Source organism: Solanum pennellii, chromosome 9, assembly GCF_001406875.1.
Source record: "Solanum pennellii chromosome 9, SPENNV200".
Classification (NCBI taxonomy): domain Eukaryota; kingdom Viridiplantae; phylum Streptophyta; class Magnoliopsida; order Solanales; family Solanaceae; genus Solanum; species Solanum pennellii.
The window spans coordinates 52,912,468-52,929,568 of record NC_028645.1 but is presented as its reverse complement, the minus strand read 5'-3'; the positions used below and the strand labels follow the sequence as shown (position 1 = coordinate 52,929,568).

At 36.2% G+C, this 17,101-nt stretch overlaps 1 protein-coding gene across 2 annotated transcripts; it reads right to left on the bottom strand.

The window, feature by feature from the left end:
• Positions 1-888: 888 nt before the first annotated feature.
• Positions 889-14,834, bottom strand: LOC107031554. 2 transcript variants are annotated; one of them, XM_015232967.2, is made up of 2 exons: positions 13,700-14,834; positions 889-1,258 (listed from the first exon to the last, which is right to left on the bottom strand). In XM_015232967.2, the coding sequence occupies exons 1-2, from the start codon at positions 14,666-14,668 to the stop codon at positions 1,100-1,102; spliced, it is 1,128 nt and encodes a 375-aa protein (XP_015088453.1). In that variant the 5' UTR covers positions 14,669-14,834; the 3' UTR covers positions 889-1,099. The 2 variants fall into 2 exon arrangements, with proteins under 2 accessions (XP_015088453.1, XP_027767552.1); XM_027911751.1 differs by lacking the exon at positions 889-1,258 and adding an exon at positions 2,819-10,835.
• Between the last annotated feature and the right edge of the window lie 2,267 nt (positions 14,835-17,101).

Below are 17,101 nucleotides of genomic sequence, written 5' to 3'. Positions count from 1 at the left end.
ATGAATTTTGTTAATTTAAAATATTTTTCAAAAAATAATTTTAAAAAATTGATGTATTTGACGATGGTGTCCTGGATGGGGTTAGCGGTGTGGGGAGGGGGATGGGGGTGGCATGTAAAATGAATTTCTTTTAAATATAAAATGTTTTCCAAAAAAAAAAATTAACGGGGTGACTTAGGTGGGACTGGTGGGAGGGTAGGGGTGGGGGTGCGTAAATATTTTTTTTTTAAAACTCGAAATATTTTTCAAAAAAATATTTTTTTAAAAAAATTGACTGGACGGCAGAGGGAGGGGGGATGGGTAGCGTAAAAGTTAATATTATTAAAAATTCAAAATATTTTTTAAAAAATATTGTTTTGTAAATTTAAAAGCAAATTAATTTTTTTTTTTGACAGGGAAGGTCAGGTACAGGGTACAAACAGTGCCGAAACCAAGATTTTCAATAAGATGCTTCAAAACTTGTAGAATAGACACACGAAGTAGCCAAAGGAGGTTTGACATCTACATATATACCTAAAAGAATATTTTTACCATGTATGAATAATATAATTTTCCATCGATAGGGAAAACCCCTTACAATAAGGTGGTTCGGCCCCTAGGTACATGGGGTAAGATAAAGAAAAAAAATATTGAATGATGAAATAAAATTTTGAAAAATATTTCTCTTAATTTTTTAAGGTCTGTCATTTTCCTTAAATTTGAGAAAAATAAGCATCGAAATATTGAAAAAATTTGCATGTTTTCCTTCGTACCAAACACACCCTAATATGGAAAGTTTTTCTTCCCTAAAGACAAATAAGCTATTCAAGGTTTCTGTCATTTGAGGTTGTGCACGATGGTTGAACCTTCCTTCAAATTCAAGTATAGAAATCTCTCTTGCACGGACAATCACAGATGTAATCAACAATTTGCCATTATTGTACAGTATATCATTACAAGGAACCATCAGTATTCTCACTACTTATTACTAGGAAATTGCACAAATATTGCACTACACAATGCTTTCAAAGCCAGCCACTATCGACAACATTTAAAATTTGATTTACCAAACAAAGAAAAGTTGCTCATTCACCATATGTCCTCGAAAACCATAAAACTGTCACCAACCATACTTTCCCTGAGTTTGAGCTTTTGTCTGCATCCCCTTGGCCCGTCGCTCTGACAGCTCCATTTCTTTTTGTTTCATATCGAAGTATAAAGTACTAATTTGATGCTTTCTTTTGAGCAGCTTAGAAGGCTTTCCCTTGCTCGAAACAGGCTACAACAAATAAAATGTACATGTGAGAAACTTAACACTTATCATCCTTGATAATTGACAAGAGGAAAGGAAAAAATGAGAAAGTATAGCCTATAATTGGAATATCTCACCTAATTTATTCCCTTCTCCTTTTCATTAACACCAGTACATTAGTTACAATCAATATTTGGTTAATTATCAACCATAAAAATAAAAATGGAAATTGATTGTTAAATACAGGTTAGATAATCAAAATCAGTTTAACAAGTCTAACCAGACAGACCCAAAAGCCACCACCAGCCTTCATTCCTTAAATGGAGGCAGGAGAAACATAATGAGACAAGATAAAGATCAATCTCAAGTACCTTTAAAGTCATGTAAACTATATCACAACAGCTCAGTGCACTAAATTTAAGTTTAAAAACAAGCAAATAGAAAAAAGATTCTTATATCACCACACCATATAAGCAAATAAAGACAGATAATGCTTTCAGCAGGATTGATTCACTATGCATGTCAAAGAGATTCGGCTATATGGCAGTAGATGCTATGTCTGGTAAGGAAAAGAAACAACAGCATTTTGTCCTCATTGCCCGGTTGCTAGACAATTATGGAGGTTATTCCTAAGCATTTGGTGAGAAGTTGGCATTGGTAAGGCCATGGTCAATAAAGGACCTTCTGCTGGCAGCACGACAAGGGAGACAAAGAGGCTAAGGAAAATTGGGAGAACCACTCCAGTCTCTGTAGTTCGGATATTATGGAAGAAAAGAAACAGTAGAATCTTTGACGATAAGGCTACAGCGATACTAATGATAAAAATACAGTTGTTTTGGACTTTTGGCCAGTGTATATATATGAAGAAAGCAACACGATAGACTTTATTAGCTCTGTACAGCATTGATATTGTACAGGGGTTTCCGCCTTCTTTTGAACTGCCCACCATCAACATAGTTCCTGGATCTTTTGTGTAAATGAAACATTTACCTTTAACTACACAAAAAAAGAATTCTGTATTTTGCTCACAGGATCCATCTCATTTGTGCTGCATAGATTGGTGATATGCAGAGACGAACCCAAGAATTGAAGACCACAGGGACACCATTATCTTAACATAGGCACTAGCAAAACATACAATGATTATTGAGGGATATTATTGTGACCAATTGATGTGAACAGTAGTGAAAATATAAATATATAGGTCAAATATGAGTTCTAAGCTAATAAGTACTTATATTTTAGCTTTGTTGTAACAGTTGATTGTGATAGCTCTGTGGTCAAGGGTGTGCTGAAGATACATGTTGAATGGAGGTTTGAATCCCCATATGCATCACTTTTATTGTTATTATAGCCCTTTAAAATCAAAAAGAAAAAATAAAAACAAAAATGTGCTATTCCAAGATAGATCTTGCGTCACATGTGTGGACGCAGCAGCTTCAACCAACACCCCAAAGTGCAATTCTGTTTGTACGAGTGTAGAGTTATATATATTTGTTCGTCAAAGCATATATACATAAATTTTTCAAAGTTAACGGATGCACATCAGCACATGCACCCTCACCTACATAAGCAGGTCCGCCTCTGTGAGGATGGTAAAAAATTCCATAATAAATTATGCTCAAATTCCCACTGGTTGAAATTGATTGTATTCTATATAAAACTGTCAGGTTCTCTGTTCTTGTAAATCGAGAACCAGTGGGGGGTTTGACATAAGAAAAGGGATTGAGGCAAGGAGATCCACTGTCTCCTTTCCTGTTTATACTGGATATGGAAGGCTGACAGCTTGATGAAAGTAGCAACACATGATAGGATCCCAAGTGCTTCAAAAGACCCTAGTTGAGAAAGCAGCTCTCAGGCACATCTCCCTAGGCAAACTTTCAGAAGTCCCTTCTGGGCTTTTGAATTCCTTTCCGGTGGTCTTCTACCATCGGGGAGACTCCACTTTTCCTTCTAAACACTTCTACTAATCTCTTCCTTTTCTTCCAGAAATGGATTGCTGACTTTTTTTCAGAACAGGGGTAAAGTTTTTTGATATCACAGCTTCCTTCTCAGACACAAATACCTGTTTTGATTGGGTAGAGAGATCGAGACCCCCATTGAGGAGGATGTCAATTAGCAGGGGAGTTCTTTTATGGCTGTGCAAAAGGATGCAAGAAGCCTCGGGCAATGAGGGGAAAATCTTTAAACCACGGAGATGCAGAGATATGCCAACCTACATTTACTGCACTCAAAAGTTCAACAAATATGGTCGCTACATCTCAATAATAGCTGTTAAGGGCCAGAACAGAACAGTCATCATTCTTCCAGAGAATCAATTTAATGAGGGGTGGGGGAGACTGATCCACAAAATTGAAGATTTTATTAATAAAGTGTCAAATACACATGGCACTTCTATTACAGAAGGGGATACAAGGTGGAACGCTATTGTTGTGTGTGTGTGTGTGGTGGGGGTGGGGGGTGGCTAATTACAAAGCTTAAATGGGAGCAGCGAAGGATTGAAGTTAGAAACGAACCCATGAACGTGGAAAAATTTGTCGGTCAGGAGGATAATGCTCTGCTGCGAAGATGTTTGGTTGGGAGATTCATTGGAGGAGAAGAGGCCCCAACACGCAACGATGTTAGAAAATCGGCAGTTCAAACCTGGAAAGGAGTACCAAACATCCAGGTGTATGACATGAATGGGTTCAATTTCCTTTTTGAGGTTCAGTCAAGAAGTGCAACATAACATATTATGATGGGAGAATGGAAGAGACAACCGAATTCTCAAACTGGACTGGTGGCATCCAACAAAGGGAGTTTTTCCTGATACAACAAAATTCGATTGGTATTGGATCAGGGTCTTGGGACTTCCTCTGCATCATTGGAACTCTGAAACAATGAGAAAGATAGGAGACAAATGTGGAGGCGAAGAATGAAGAAGAAACGGAGCTCAAAAACCACTTACGGTGGGCCAGAATCCGAGTTAAAGGGCCTAGAGAAAAAATCCCAACATCCATTGAAGTCGAGGACGAAAACCTAGTTTTCTCAATGCCGGTATGGTGTGAAGAACCAGCAACCTACTGGAAAAAAATACGGGAGAAAATGACTGTTGAAATTAGTAGCCAAGTAGAGAGGTCAAATCCTAGTATATCTAGAGATGCAGAGGTAATTCACCAAAAAGGAAGAGAGGATGCAGAGAGATACATTACAGATATCAATGTATACAAAAAAGGAGTGTCCTTTACTGGCACAAGGCATGTGTCCACGGTTGGGACCTTTTCAAGAGAGATTGAATTGGGTTGGGGGTCCCAGTAGTAGTAGTGGTGGACAGCTGGAAAAAGGAGTTAGGGAAGAAAGAGAAAAGACCCTTTCATTTAAGTGGTGGGCCAGATGGTGAAAAGCCCATTCCCTTTAAATCAAATGAACTGAAGGATAAAATAGATCCAAAAGAATTGGGCCCAGAACAAGAACAAAAGCTCTTCACAGAGCCTTTGGTCGAGCTCATTAGTATGTCAAATTCAGAAATATGTCGTTGTTCTAACTTCGTAAAATTCGAAGATGAGGGAGAATGGATGCGACAGGAGTAACAACAATGGAAAAAAGGGAGAAAGAGCAGGACAATCAACTACAACCACATGCGAAAATTCAGGAGGAAGAGGGATCAATAAGGGAGAACAATCCAACTCAAATTAATGGAGAAGGAGAGATAGATTTTTCAAATTCACTCTTGGTTATGTATACAGAGCCAGAACCTTTATAGGTTGACAATAGCACACATGAGGAAGACTTGGCTGCACATGCCACGGAATGAATCCAAGACAACATGATAAAATTAGGTCAATAATTTGGTGTCAATTTTAAAGGATGCAAAAAGGAAGCGTATACTATGTTAGCTAAGCAAGACCAAAGGAGGGAAAAGGAGACTGGAAAAGGGGAGAAGATGAAGACAATAAAATCTAACAATGATGTCCCAAAAGAGGTGAGAAATTTGTTCTTTGATATGAATTTCAAAGACGGGGAACCAAGATCTAGTGGAAGGCTTTTAGCTCTAACCAATCAGTGAGAGTGAAAATAATCTCATGGAATGTGAGGGGGCTGAATGGGAGGGATAAAAAGGACACTGTTAGGAAACTAATACATTAGTGGGAGGCAGATATTTATGTATTAGTTGAGACAAAGCTGGAGGGTAATATTGATGGACTAATACCGAAGATATGGGAAAATAGATGGATGGGAGAAGTTCATAAGGAGGCAATGAGGAGCAGTGGGGGGATTGCAATTTTGTGGGATAAAAGGGTATGAAAGAGGGAACTGGTGGAGATTGGCAGGCAAAGCTTAACTAGGAAATTCACAGGGGTACGTGAAGAATTCAGTTGGCACATAACTGCAGCATATGTTGATTGTAGTAGAGAGATCAGAAAGGTATTGTGGAGGAATTGGAAGCCATCATAGTAAGGATTGTAGGACCATGGATAGTTTGCAGAGATTTTAATGTTACTACACACCCATCAGAGAGAACAAACTGCCGCAGACTTACTGGTGCTATGACAGAATTTTCCTCTTGTATTCAGGAGTTGGGAGTTGATTGATCCTCCTTTATTTGGAGGATCTTATACTTGGAGAAGAGGGGGCAATCAAATGAGTGCTTGAAGAATTGATATATTTCTTCATTGTGCACAATAGGGGGAAAGCTTCATTCACATCAAACAAAACGTCCTACCAAAGTTAACATCTAATCATAATCCTATTATGCTAACATGTGGTGGTTGGGAATGGAAAAAATCTTATTTTAAATTTGAATCTTGGTAGTTGGAGGTAGAGGGATTCAAAGACAAAGTAAAGGAATGGTGGGATTCTTTCAACATTGAGGAGAGAGCAGGATATATATTAGCTGAGAAAATGAAACTGTTAAAGGTAAAGATGAAAGAATGGAGCAAAGAAAACAAAGGTAACTGGAAGCATAGATTAGAAGACATTTTAAGGTAGATATCAAATCGGGAGATAATACAAGAACACAGAGTCAAGAAAGAGGAGATAACATGGAAACAAAGATTCAAGGTACAATGGTTGAAACATGGAGACAAGAATACAAAGTTTTTCCACAGAATCGCCACCTCTAATAAGAGGTTCAATACTATGGAACAACTTGATGTAGAAGGTAACATTGTGAAAGATCCAGCTATGATCAAGGAGGCTGTCCAAAATTTCTACATATATTTATACAAGGAAGCTGAACACTGGAGGCCTGATCTGAACATTCAAGATGTTTATATGATAAATGGAGAGGAACAAGTACGGTTGCAAAGACCTTTCGAGGAAGAAGAAATCCTAGAAAGTATTAGGATGTGTGCTAAGGAGAAGGCACTTGGACCAGATGGCTTCCCAATGATTTTCTTTGAGACTTTTTTGGGACGTTTTGAAGGAGGACATAATTAACACTCTTTCACAGTTCCACTCCAATCAGAATTTTGAGAAAAGTTCCAATGCAATATCCATTGCTCTAATTCCTAAAAAGGTTGAAGCTTCAGAACTAAAAGATTATAGGCCAATCAGTCTGATAGGAGGGGTTTACAAAATCATGGCTAAATTACTGGCAGAAAGACTCAAGAGGGTGGTTAGCAAATTGGTCAATAATAATCAGATGGCTTTCATAAAAGGGAGACAGATCATGGATGTTGCATTGATAGCTAGCAAGTGCATAGATTCAAGAATGAAACATGGAGTTGCGGTCATCCAGAAAGCATATGATCATGTAAATTGGGCATTTTTACTGAATGTTTTGAGACAAATGAGTTTTGGTAGTAAGTGGCTAAAATGGATAGAAGTGTGCATTAAAACAGTCAGGTTCTCAATACTAGTGAATGGTGAACCTGTTGGCTTCTTTGCATGAGAAAGGGGGTTGCAACAAGGTGATCCACTGTCAGCTTTTCTCTTTATTCTAGCAATGGAAAGTTTTGACAGTATGATTGAGAATAGCTACACAGAACAGGTGGATCAAGGGTTTCCAAATAGGAGACAGAACAAGGAATAGAAAGGAGATCAGCCATTTGCTATATGCAGATGATACTATCATCCTCTGTGAGCCAGAAGCCAAACAACTGCTAAACAACTGAACTACATCAGATTGATTCTAATCTTATTTGAAGCAGTATCAGGGCTAAGGGTCAATTGGGGAAAAGCAGCTTGATTGCAGTCAACGAGGTGCCTCAGATTCAAGGATTTGCAAGCATTCTAGGGTGTAAAGTAGAGAAGTTGCCGACAACATACTTGGGAATGCCACTAGGGAGCAAACATAAAGCTTTTGCGATATGGAATGGAATTCTGGAAAAAGCAGAAAAAAAAATTATCAAGATGTAAGGCTCAATTTCTATCGTTGGGGGGTAGAGTGATCTTGATTAACTCTATTTTAGATTCACTGCCTACTTATGTTATGTCGTTATTTCAGTTCCTCCAATAATTATCAAAAAGTTGGATAGACTGAGAAAAAACTTCCTCTGACAAAAAGGTAAAGAGGGAGAAAGCAAGGGTTACTATTTAGTGAAATGGAACACTGTGATGCTAAGCAAAGAAAGAGGGGGACTGGGTATTAGAAATTTGAGAATCCAAAACAAGAGCCTTTTGATGAAGTGGTTGTGGAGATATACTAGTGAGGAAGGAACCCTGTGGAAGGAGGTGATAGTGACAAAGTATGGCGAATTGAACCCATGGTCTACAAAGATAGTGTCAGAACCCTATGGATGGGGAGTATGGAGGACAACCAGAGCTTTATGGAACTCTATGGAAGAAAATGTGTTGCTCAAAGTTGGAAATGGCAACAAGATTAAGTTTTGGAGAGATGGATGGATTGATCAAGTTCCTCTAAGTGAGTCTTTCCCAGATCTTTTCTCAATCTGCAACAACCCTGAAGCTAGATTATGTGAATGCTGGACAACTCAAGGTTGGGACCTATCTTTCAGAAGGCTATTGAATGATTGGGAAGTAGATAGACTGGCTTCTTTCCTGGAAAAAATTGGGGGGCACCAATCTAGTAACAAATGCACCAGATAGAGTTATTTGGAAGCACAACAAGGATGGCAAATTCACAGTAAACAGTGCTTACAAGAAAGGCATACAAGTTGGAGTTAGAGGCTACTATCATCATTGGAAGAGTATTTGGAGAGGACTGATCCCCACCAAAGTGAAATGCTTCACTTGGTTAGTCATCAAAAGGGCCTGCTTAATTCAAGAAGTGCTGCAGAAGAAAGGAAAGCAACTAGTCCCTAGGTGTTTTCTATGCAATTTGACTGGAGAAACAAACAGACACCTATTTTTACATTGCAAATTCACTACACGGATCTGGGTGATGTTCCTCAACATCACATGTTGTAGCTGGACTATGCCAGATTGCACCTCTGATCTTTTTAAATTTTGGATCAGAAAGGGGGGTAGCAAGACTCAAAAGAAGTGGTGGAGGCTAATACCATCATGCATATGGTGGTCGATGTGGAAGGAAAGGAATGAGAGATGTTTTGAAGATAGATCTAATTTCATTCACAAAGTAAAGTGGAATTGTTTGGCATCTTTACTTTTTTGGTGTAAACAACGATGTATAAAGATGTAGGTCAAATTATAGAATTAATAGGGAGCTTGTAATTTTGGTTAGGGCTGTAAATTTTTTGAAGGTGGCCAGCATGTCCTTAATGCTAAAGAATACAACTTTAATGTTCAAAAAAAAAACATATGGATAAGGGGTTTTCAGATGGGAGACAGATCAGTACGTACAAAAGAGATTAGTTATCTGCTGTGTGCAGATGATACCATCATCTTATTTAACCGGAAGCAGAACTGGTGTCCTCCATCAGACTGATACTGGTCCTCTTTGAAGCAGTAGCTGGGTTAAGGTTTAGCAAAAGTAGCTTAATACCTGTCAAGGATGTGCCATAGATTCAGGGATTGGCAAGTATTTATCATTGAGTGCAGAATAGAAGAATTCCCTACAACCTACTTGGGAATGCCTCCAGGGAGCAAACCCAAAGCTTTGGAGTTATGGGATGGGATCATTTGACAAACTTAACAAGAATTTCCAATGGAAAGGAGGCAAAGAAAACAAAGGGTGCTTTTCCGGGAAGCGGGATACAGTGATGCTCAGCAAAGAAAAAGGAGGTCTGGGTACAAGAATTTGAAAGTACAGAACAGAAGTTCACTAATGAAGTTGTTGTGGAGATACATTAATGAGGAAAGAGCTCTATGGAAGGAAGCTATTATGGCCAAATATGGTGAGCTCAATCTTTGGTGCTCAGAGATTGTCTAGAAAATCTTATGGGCTAGGGGTATGGAGAATAATCAGATCCCTATGGACTTTTTTTGATAAAGAGATCCCTATGGACTTCAATGGAGGAAAACCTGATACTCAAAGTAGGTAATGACAACAAGAATAAATATTGGAGAGAAGGTTGGATTGATCCCTCTATGTGAGGTTTAACCATATCTTTTCTCAATCTGCAACAATCCTGATTCCCGAGTAGGTGAATGTTGGACAAAACAGGATTGAGACCTCTCCTTCAGGAGATTACTAAATGATTGGGAAGTGGGAAGTGTGGCCTCATTGTTGGAGATGCTAGGAGGCTACCACATCATAACAGATGCACCAAATAGGACCATCTGGAGACATACTAAAGATGGGAATATTACTGATAATAATGCATATAGGAGAGTGGTGGTGGTGTTTTCTATACATTTGGAATAGCATATGGAAGGGTCTGACTCCAACAAAAGTGAATTGCTTCACTTGGTGTTATGAGAAGAGCTTGCTTAACTCAATAAATACTCTAGAGAAAAGGAGTGCAACTACTGCCAGGTGCTTTCTTTGCAATTCAACAGGGGAAACAAATAAGCACTTGATCCTACACTACAAGTTCACTATTGAACTCTGGGAGTTGTTCATCAACATCACCAACTCGTTGGACTACGCTGGAACACACCTCTGATCTACTGAACTGTTGGACTAAAAAAAGGGTACCAAAACTCAGAAGAGATGGTGGAAATTACTACATTCATACATATGCTGGTTTGTGTGGAAAGAAAGAAATGGCAGATGTTTGGAAGATATCTCCAATTCCATTCACAAAGTAAAATGGAATTGTTTAGTAGCTTTACATTTTTGGTGTAAACAACTTAGTACAGAGGATGCGGATCAAACTACAGATTTAATAGGGTGTTTGTAAGTCTGTTTTGGTTATGGTTGTAATCCCTTTTTGAAGGTGGCCAGCATCTGCTTAATGCTGAAGAATACAAGAACATACTTAGTGTACTCCCACGGAGTGGGGTCTGGAGAAGATAGTGTACAGTTACCTCTAGCTCAGAGGTGAGGTAGAGAGGTTGTTCTCCGATAGACCCTCGACTCAAAACAAAAACAGTTTTGAACATTAATGTTGAAGAATACAATTAACCAATTATCAAAAATTGCAAATCAATAAGTGAAGAGAAGCGGAAAAATGAAAAAATACTTACATTTTAATATCAATGCAGCAAGAGAAAATCAGGAAACTAGTGCAGCACATACAAAAGAGGAAATCAAAATGAAAGGCGGGGAAAGCCATGTCCCACAAGAAAGCAGAAGCGTCACCTGAGGTGTTGCCCGACCCTGGCAAATCATGAGGATCACTTTTAAAGATTTTAGTTCACCTAAAGAATCAGTTTTATGATCCGTTTGGCCACAACAATTTCACTTCGTTTGAAAATCACCAGTTGGCCATAAAAATTCCATATACAATTTGAAGTTGTATTTAGAATTTGAAAAATACACAAACCTAGTTTTCACTTTATAAATTTTTTCTTTTTCAAATTTATGGGGTCTTGAGCTATAAGCCTTGGCTAAACCTCCTAATTTTCTTATTTTTATAACTAAGCTCATTTAAAATATATTTCGCGTTTTTTAAAAAGTACATCCAAAATCCAAATAACTATTACAAAAAGTATGGTCAAACAACTCCAACTCCAACTCCAACCTTGGAAAATCCAAACAATTTGGGGAAAGAATTGATGGCCAAATGCCCACTTAGAAACACGAAGTATGCAAAAAATATAAGGATTAGAAAAAACTTGTGGTTTAAATGATATCCCAGTAGAGGTTTATAAGTGCCTCAAAGAGACAATTGTATAGCTAACCAAGCTATTCATTGCAAAATTAATGTGCATGAATGTCAAACAAGTGGTTAGAATATTAAGAATAGAGGAGATATTCAAAGAGCTTACTACCATCTTTTTGAAGCTTATGAGACATGCGTGGAAACTTAGTGAGAAAAAAGTGATAAAGAGTATACGTTAGGAAATAACAAGGATAATAGAAAAGAAAACAAGGTTAAATCCCATGCTTGGAAGATCTATCGCAGAGACTGATTTTGTTAATAAGCTCATGAAAACTTTTAATGAGAGAAATATTGATCTCCGCATAATGTACAGTCTACAGTGTCATAAAAAAGGGCTCCCGTTGGTGCTTTAAAAGAAAGACTATATGAAAATTACATAAATTCCAAAAACGTATATACAAAGAGGTGAACAGAAGTGTGACAACAGTGGAAGAGTACATGAGTGCTCGTGAAACCAAAGCACAGCCACGTAACAAAACACAACACAACTCCAGGAAAACCTAATGGGCAATCATTGAGTCCACGACCCATAAAACAGGTGATGGTCGTGGAGTTGGTCGCAGAAGTCTATAGGTGGAACTTAAGTTAATTGTTTAGAATTCTACTTTCTTGGACAATTAGAAATAGGTATATTGGCTTCACTTGTAAAAGAAGAGGGGAGAATTGTAGTAGTCAAGATTTTTTAGTAGTTAGTTGTAGTAATTCTTCTCATCCAAAGTTTACAGTTTTTACAGTTCTTGAATAAAGGCTTCAATTTTATTCAAGCTTTCAACCTTTTTTAAATCTTTATTCTTCTGATTTCTTTATCAGTATGAGTAGCTAAATTTGGTATTCATATCCTCTACTGAGGTTGTGAAACACAATGAGATTGTGTAGTTCATAAGGTTTTCTGGAAATCACATACTACCAGGAGGGTTACATATCAAACTTCTTTTCGTGCTTAATTAAACATTATAGTGGTTAATAACACTAACCTACAACATAATATCTTAATCTACAGACTTGGAAGAGTGGTTAGGATTTGGTATAGGAAGATTTGCATGAACTCAAGGCGTTAACCCTTGTTTGATAGATTTACATTAGATATAATTGAATCTACTTAAGCATAATCAGTCGTTCTTATTGTCAATACTTCATATAATTGCAGAACCATCATATGTAGATAATTGTTCATGAACTCGAAAGAGAGTGAGTTCTATAACCCCAAGGGCATGTATTGCATGATTATCGAAAGGAGAAAACAATCCATTGTTGGGACAAATTGCAAGCATACTTACAGACTTTCAGCATACTTACTTTCTATTTTATAACTTAAGTAACTACAATCAATCTCTACAACTGTTACACCGGCTATAAGTTGAGTAATCATACTGATATATAAACATGAAGGAGTTTCCCAATATTCCATGTGGATTCAACCCTAACCTAGTTGGATAACTATATTGCATACGACCATGTTACATCAAAAGTGAGGTGTATCTTGAGAGTATTAGTTTTGTAATTCGACCCTAACCTAGTTGGATTACTATAATTGCATACAACCGCATTACATCAAAAGTGAGGTGTACCTTGAGCATATCCGTTCAATAAAAATAATATTTTATTAGGAAAAGAATGTGTTAAAAAAGAATAATCTGTTGAAAAAGAGTATTTTTGACCCAAAAGTAACAATAGGGGCATATTAGGACCAAACCATCAGCAGGGGCGTTTTTATTCAATTTTAGGGCATTTTGACCCAACTCCGCGTTAAATCAGTAGTAACACTAGAAACAAAATACTTTGAACAAACAATGCCAGAGGAAAATGCATAAGTATTCACGTTCACATCAACTTAACTGAACTATATAATTAACAAATCCCTTTTTGCTAGTGCGTGAACACACCAACAAGATAAATGAATTAGAGCATCGTGCAAGAAGCAAGAGCAGGTATCTAAACTACAAGAGAAAATCTCAATCCTCCCACTGGAACATCATTTGCCAACTTTTTAATCTTAAGGACTAGAAGCTATAATACAAGGTTTTCTCTTAAAAGAAAAAATTGACTAGAAACATGCATAATAACACTTGACGGAACAAGAAAACTATATCTCACAATGCTATAAGTTATCTAAATCTCTGAGATTCATTTATCCTGCTTAGAGTAAGCAGAAAGCATCATGACCAATTCGGATATTAAGAACTCAAAACTTAGCAGAGACAGAGAGAAAGAAACAGAATCAAATAACAAAGACACATACACAATGGTGTCCAAATACTCAAAATTAATATGCAGTGCTAAAAATCAACTATATTAAACTTTAAGCCTCTCATAATTTAGTTAAAGAATAAGTAACTTCATAGACATAGTATAAGTGTACCTGGTAAGATGGCCCAAAGGCAATCCCAGTGAGCCTGCTTTGGTCTTCCCTTGGCCGATTCTTCATCAACTCATCCTGGTTCACCTCAACAATATTCTGTGGAGCATCACTCCTGCCTCTCTTCCCAGGCAATCTAAATACAACTTCAGCCGTATCAGTAATTGTTGATGCTTCTGTTGCACTAGACCCATCAGTCCAATTATGACCATACTGTTCGTAACCAGTGTAAGCGTCATAATTACTGTCATACTCAACATAATTCACATTTGGTGGAGCCGCAGGAGAATGTTCACTAGCCCCATCATTATCATATCTAGCATACACTTCTTGGTTTACATAACCCTGTGCATTCCAATCAGCATTATGTTGTGAGGGACCATCAAAACCTCCCATTACACTCTGAAACGACCCAGCAATCTGCTGGCTCTCACTGTACTCTGTATTGGAATTAACTAGAACTTCATTCGAACTAACCGGATCAGGAACAGGGACATCTGCTTGGATGGTGGATCTTCTTCCGGAGCCGGAACCCAAAACACCCAAAGTGTTAGAGTTCTTTGGAGCAGGAATTGTGGACAAAAATGATTTAACTGAAGATGTTTGAGCAAAAGACCGAGACCTTTTTCTTTGTTTTTCCTTTTCATCTTCATCTTCATCATCTTCATCCAGACTATAAGACTTGAGAGAAAAAGGGTTGACAGGAGGCTTAAATTGAACAACCCTTTTGGGTTTAGGATCTGAGGAATTGAGGAGGAGTGGAGGATCTTCCATGGTGGTCTTTGGAGGTGGAAGGACAGAGAAAAGGGAAGAAGAAGAAGATGTGGTAATTCCAACATTAGGTGGGCGCAGTTGTTGATCATGGGATTTTGGTGGGGGAAGTGATAGGAAAGAAGAAGTTGATTTTTGGGGAGGAAGCGTTACTTGTTCCTCTTCATCTGAAGAAGCATAGTTTGCACACAAAGATTCCATAGCAGAACAAGGTATGATTGATAATATCTCAACCGGACTCCGCCGCTTTCTAATTTCTATCACCTATTCATTTTCGTTCTTCCTATTGCTAGGGTTTCGCTTTTCACCATCTCACATCAACTAAATTATGAATTATCATTTAGATCATTCTTCAAGTTTTGTTTGGTTATATCATTTTGATTTTTAACTTGTAAAACCATATATATATATTATTATAAGCATGAAGCTCAAAACTTAAAAGTTGAATTACTATTTTGCCCCTCTAATAAATTAAAACTTTTATAATCTTCTTATTCTCATTTCCTAATCTTGACCTTTCAAATTTCAACACAAATGTAAATAAAATAAAAATGAGTAATTATTCCTTATAGACAAGAAATTAAAGTAGATTCATGTATCTTTAAAATTAAATTTCATCTCTATTTTTTTTATATTTATTTTAACAAAGTAGATTCATGTATCTTTAAAATAAAATTTCATCTCTATCTTTTTTATATTTATTTTAACAATAATTCATGTGACTTTTCATGTTTCCAAAATTTTGTTCTATAAATTTAACTTTTTCAAGAAAAACTTTTATTTACCACTCCTACAATTCTTGTGTGTAGGAACTCTAAACATGTGAAATAATGTCACAATTTGAGGTGAAAGTTGTGAGATTCCCTTCTGCAGTCACGAGAATAGACAAGAATTCAATTACTGAAGCATCGGAACTTGATGTGTTAGTTCTATACTTATTTGTAGTAAGAATTATAATAAGACTTTTTTGTGTCTCTTCATATAGTTGAATTCTTGTTTTATTAGCAAGTTGCTCTAAATTCATATTTGTATTTTGTATGCTCAAATGTTCAGTTTCACTATGGAGACAAAAATAAAATGAAATGCCTAATTATCTTGCTCATCTGTATCTTTTCTTTTTTCTTTTTTTTTTTGCTTCGTACTTATAATTTTACATATACATTAATTTTCATCTTTAAGAATGAATGTGATAAAATAGGATGTTTACTCTTTTCTTTTCTTTTTATGGAAAAAAAAAAGGTGAAACATATAATATTAGATTAATGGTGGATAAGTTATGTATGAAGAGAAAATTAAATTTTAGATAAAAATAGTAGTTATTCATAAATATTCTGATTTTCAAAATATAAATAATAAGACTTTTTACATCATAGTTTTAAATATTTATAGTTAACTAATTAGTTTAAAGTGTTTGTGGATAAAAATTTAATACAATACTTTAAACATAATTATCAGGAGATTCAAAAGGCAAAGTAAAAAAGTTGAAAGGTTTTGTTTTCCTTTCACTCAAAGTTAATCTTACACTATTTCTTCTAACATTATTCTACCAATAAAACGGAACTATCGAGAAATTTAATTTAGATAGTTGCTATTTTTCCTTTTTGCTTTCTAAACTTATTTTTGAATTATAAACGAAGTTTATTTTATTAATTTTTCATATTATTATTTCGATGCATTCACTAGCAGGGCAGAAAATTGGAGTGTCACAATTAGTAGTTAAACAAAGTAAGAAATCTCAATTAGACATATTTTATTATTTAGTAATATTATCTTTTAAGAAATAATATACTCATGGGTTACACGCGCAACGCGCGTGCTCGGAAACTAGTTTGTGAAAAAATTACTTCAATTCTTTATATAATTTTACTAAATAAGTAAAAGTTTATCATGAAATAATGTACTATTATAAAATTATTTTTGAAATTTTTTTAAAAAAAAAGACAATTATACACCTAAACAATATGCTAGTGTTCTCGAAGTTTCATGTTCGAATAAGAAGATCCCTACATGAGTAGAGCCAAGTCCAATGAAGAAGGTGTCTTATATTAATAGAGTCCCCACAATTATGTGGACAAAGAAGGAAGTTGAAAGTTTATCATGAAATAATGTACTACTATAAAAAAAAATTTGAAATTTTTTTTTAAAAAAAGACAATTATACACCTAAACAATATGCTAATGTTCTCGAAGTTTCATGTTCGAATAAGAAGATCCCTACATGAGTAGAGCCAAGTCCAAAGAAGAAGGTGTCTTATATTAATGGAATCCCCACAATTATGTGGACAGAGAAGGAAGTTGGTAGAATGAACACTACTGAAAACTTACAATTTGCAATGGTTGGCAAATTTTCTTATGGCTGGCCAGAATTGAAGGAACTGAGGTTATTAATACCTAAACAATGCAATATCAAAGGAGAATGCATGTTAGGGCTATTAAGGACTAGACATGTTCTGATGAGATTAGATTAGCAAAAAGATTTCACCAATTTGATGTCAAAGAAAATATATTATTTATTGGCTAAGGACGGTTATTCTTATGCTATGAGGTCTTTAATCTATGATGCTAAATTCAAGGTGAATGAAGAAACTACTCAGGCTATGGCATGGATATCTTTCGCTGATTTAAAACCCACCTA

Bases quoted from the DNA above. Each gene is read 5' to 3' on its own strand.
- LOC107031554 (XM_015232967.2), bottom strand. From the start codon at position 14,668: ATGGAATCTTTGTGTGCAAACTATGCTTCTTCAGATGAAGAGGAACAA. The intron at 1,259-13,699 runs GTACACTTATAC...TATTTGTTGTAG, and splicing joins CCTTTGGGCCATCTTACCAG to CCTGTTTCGAGCAAGGGAAA.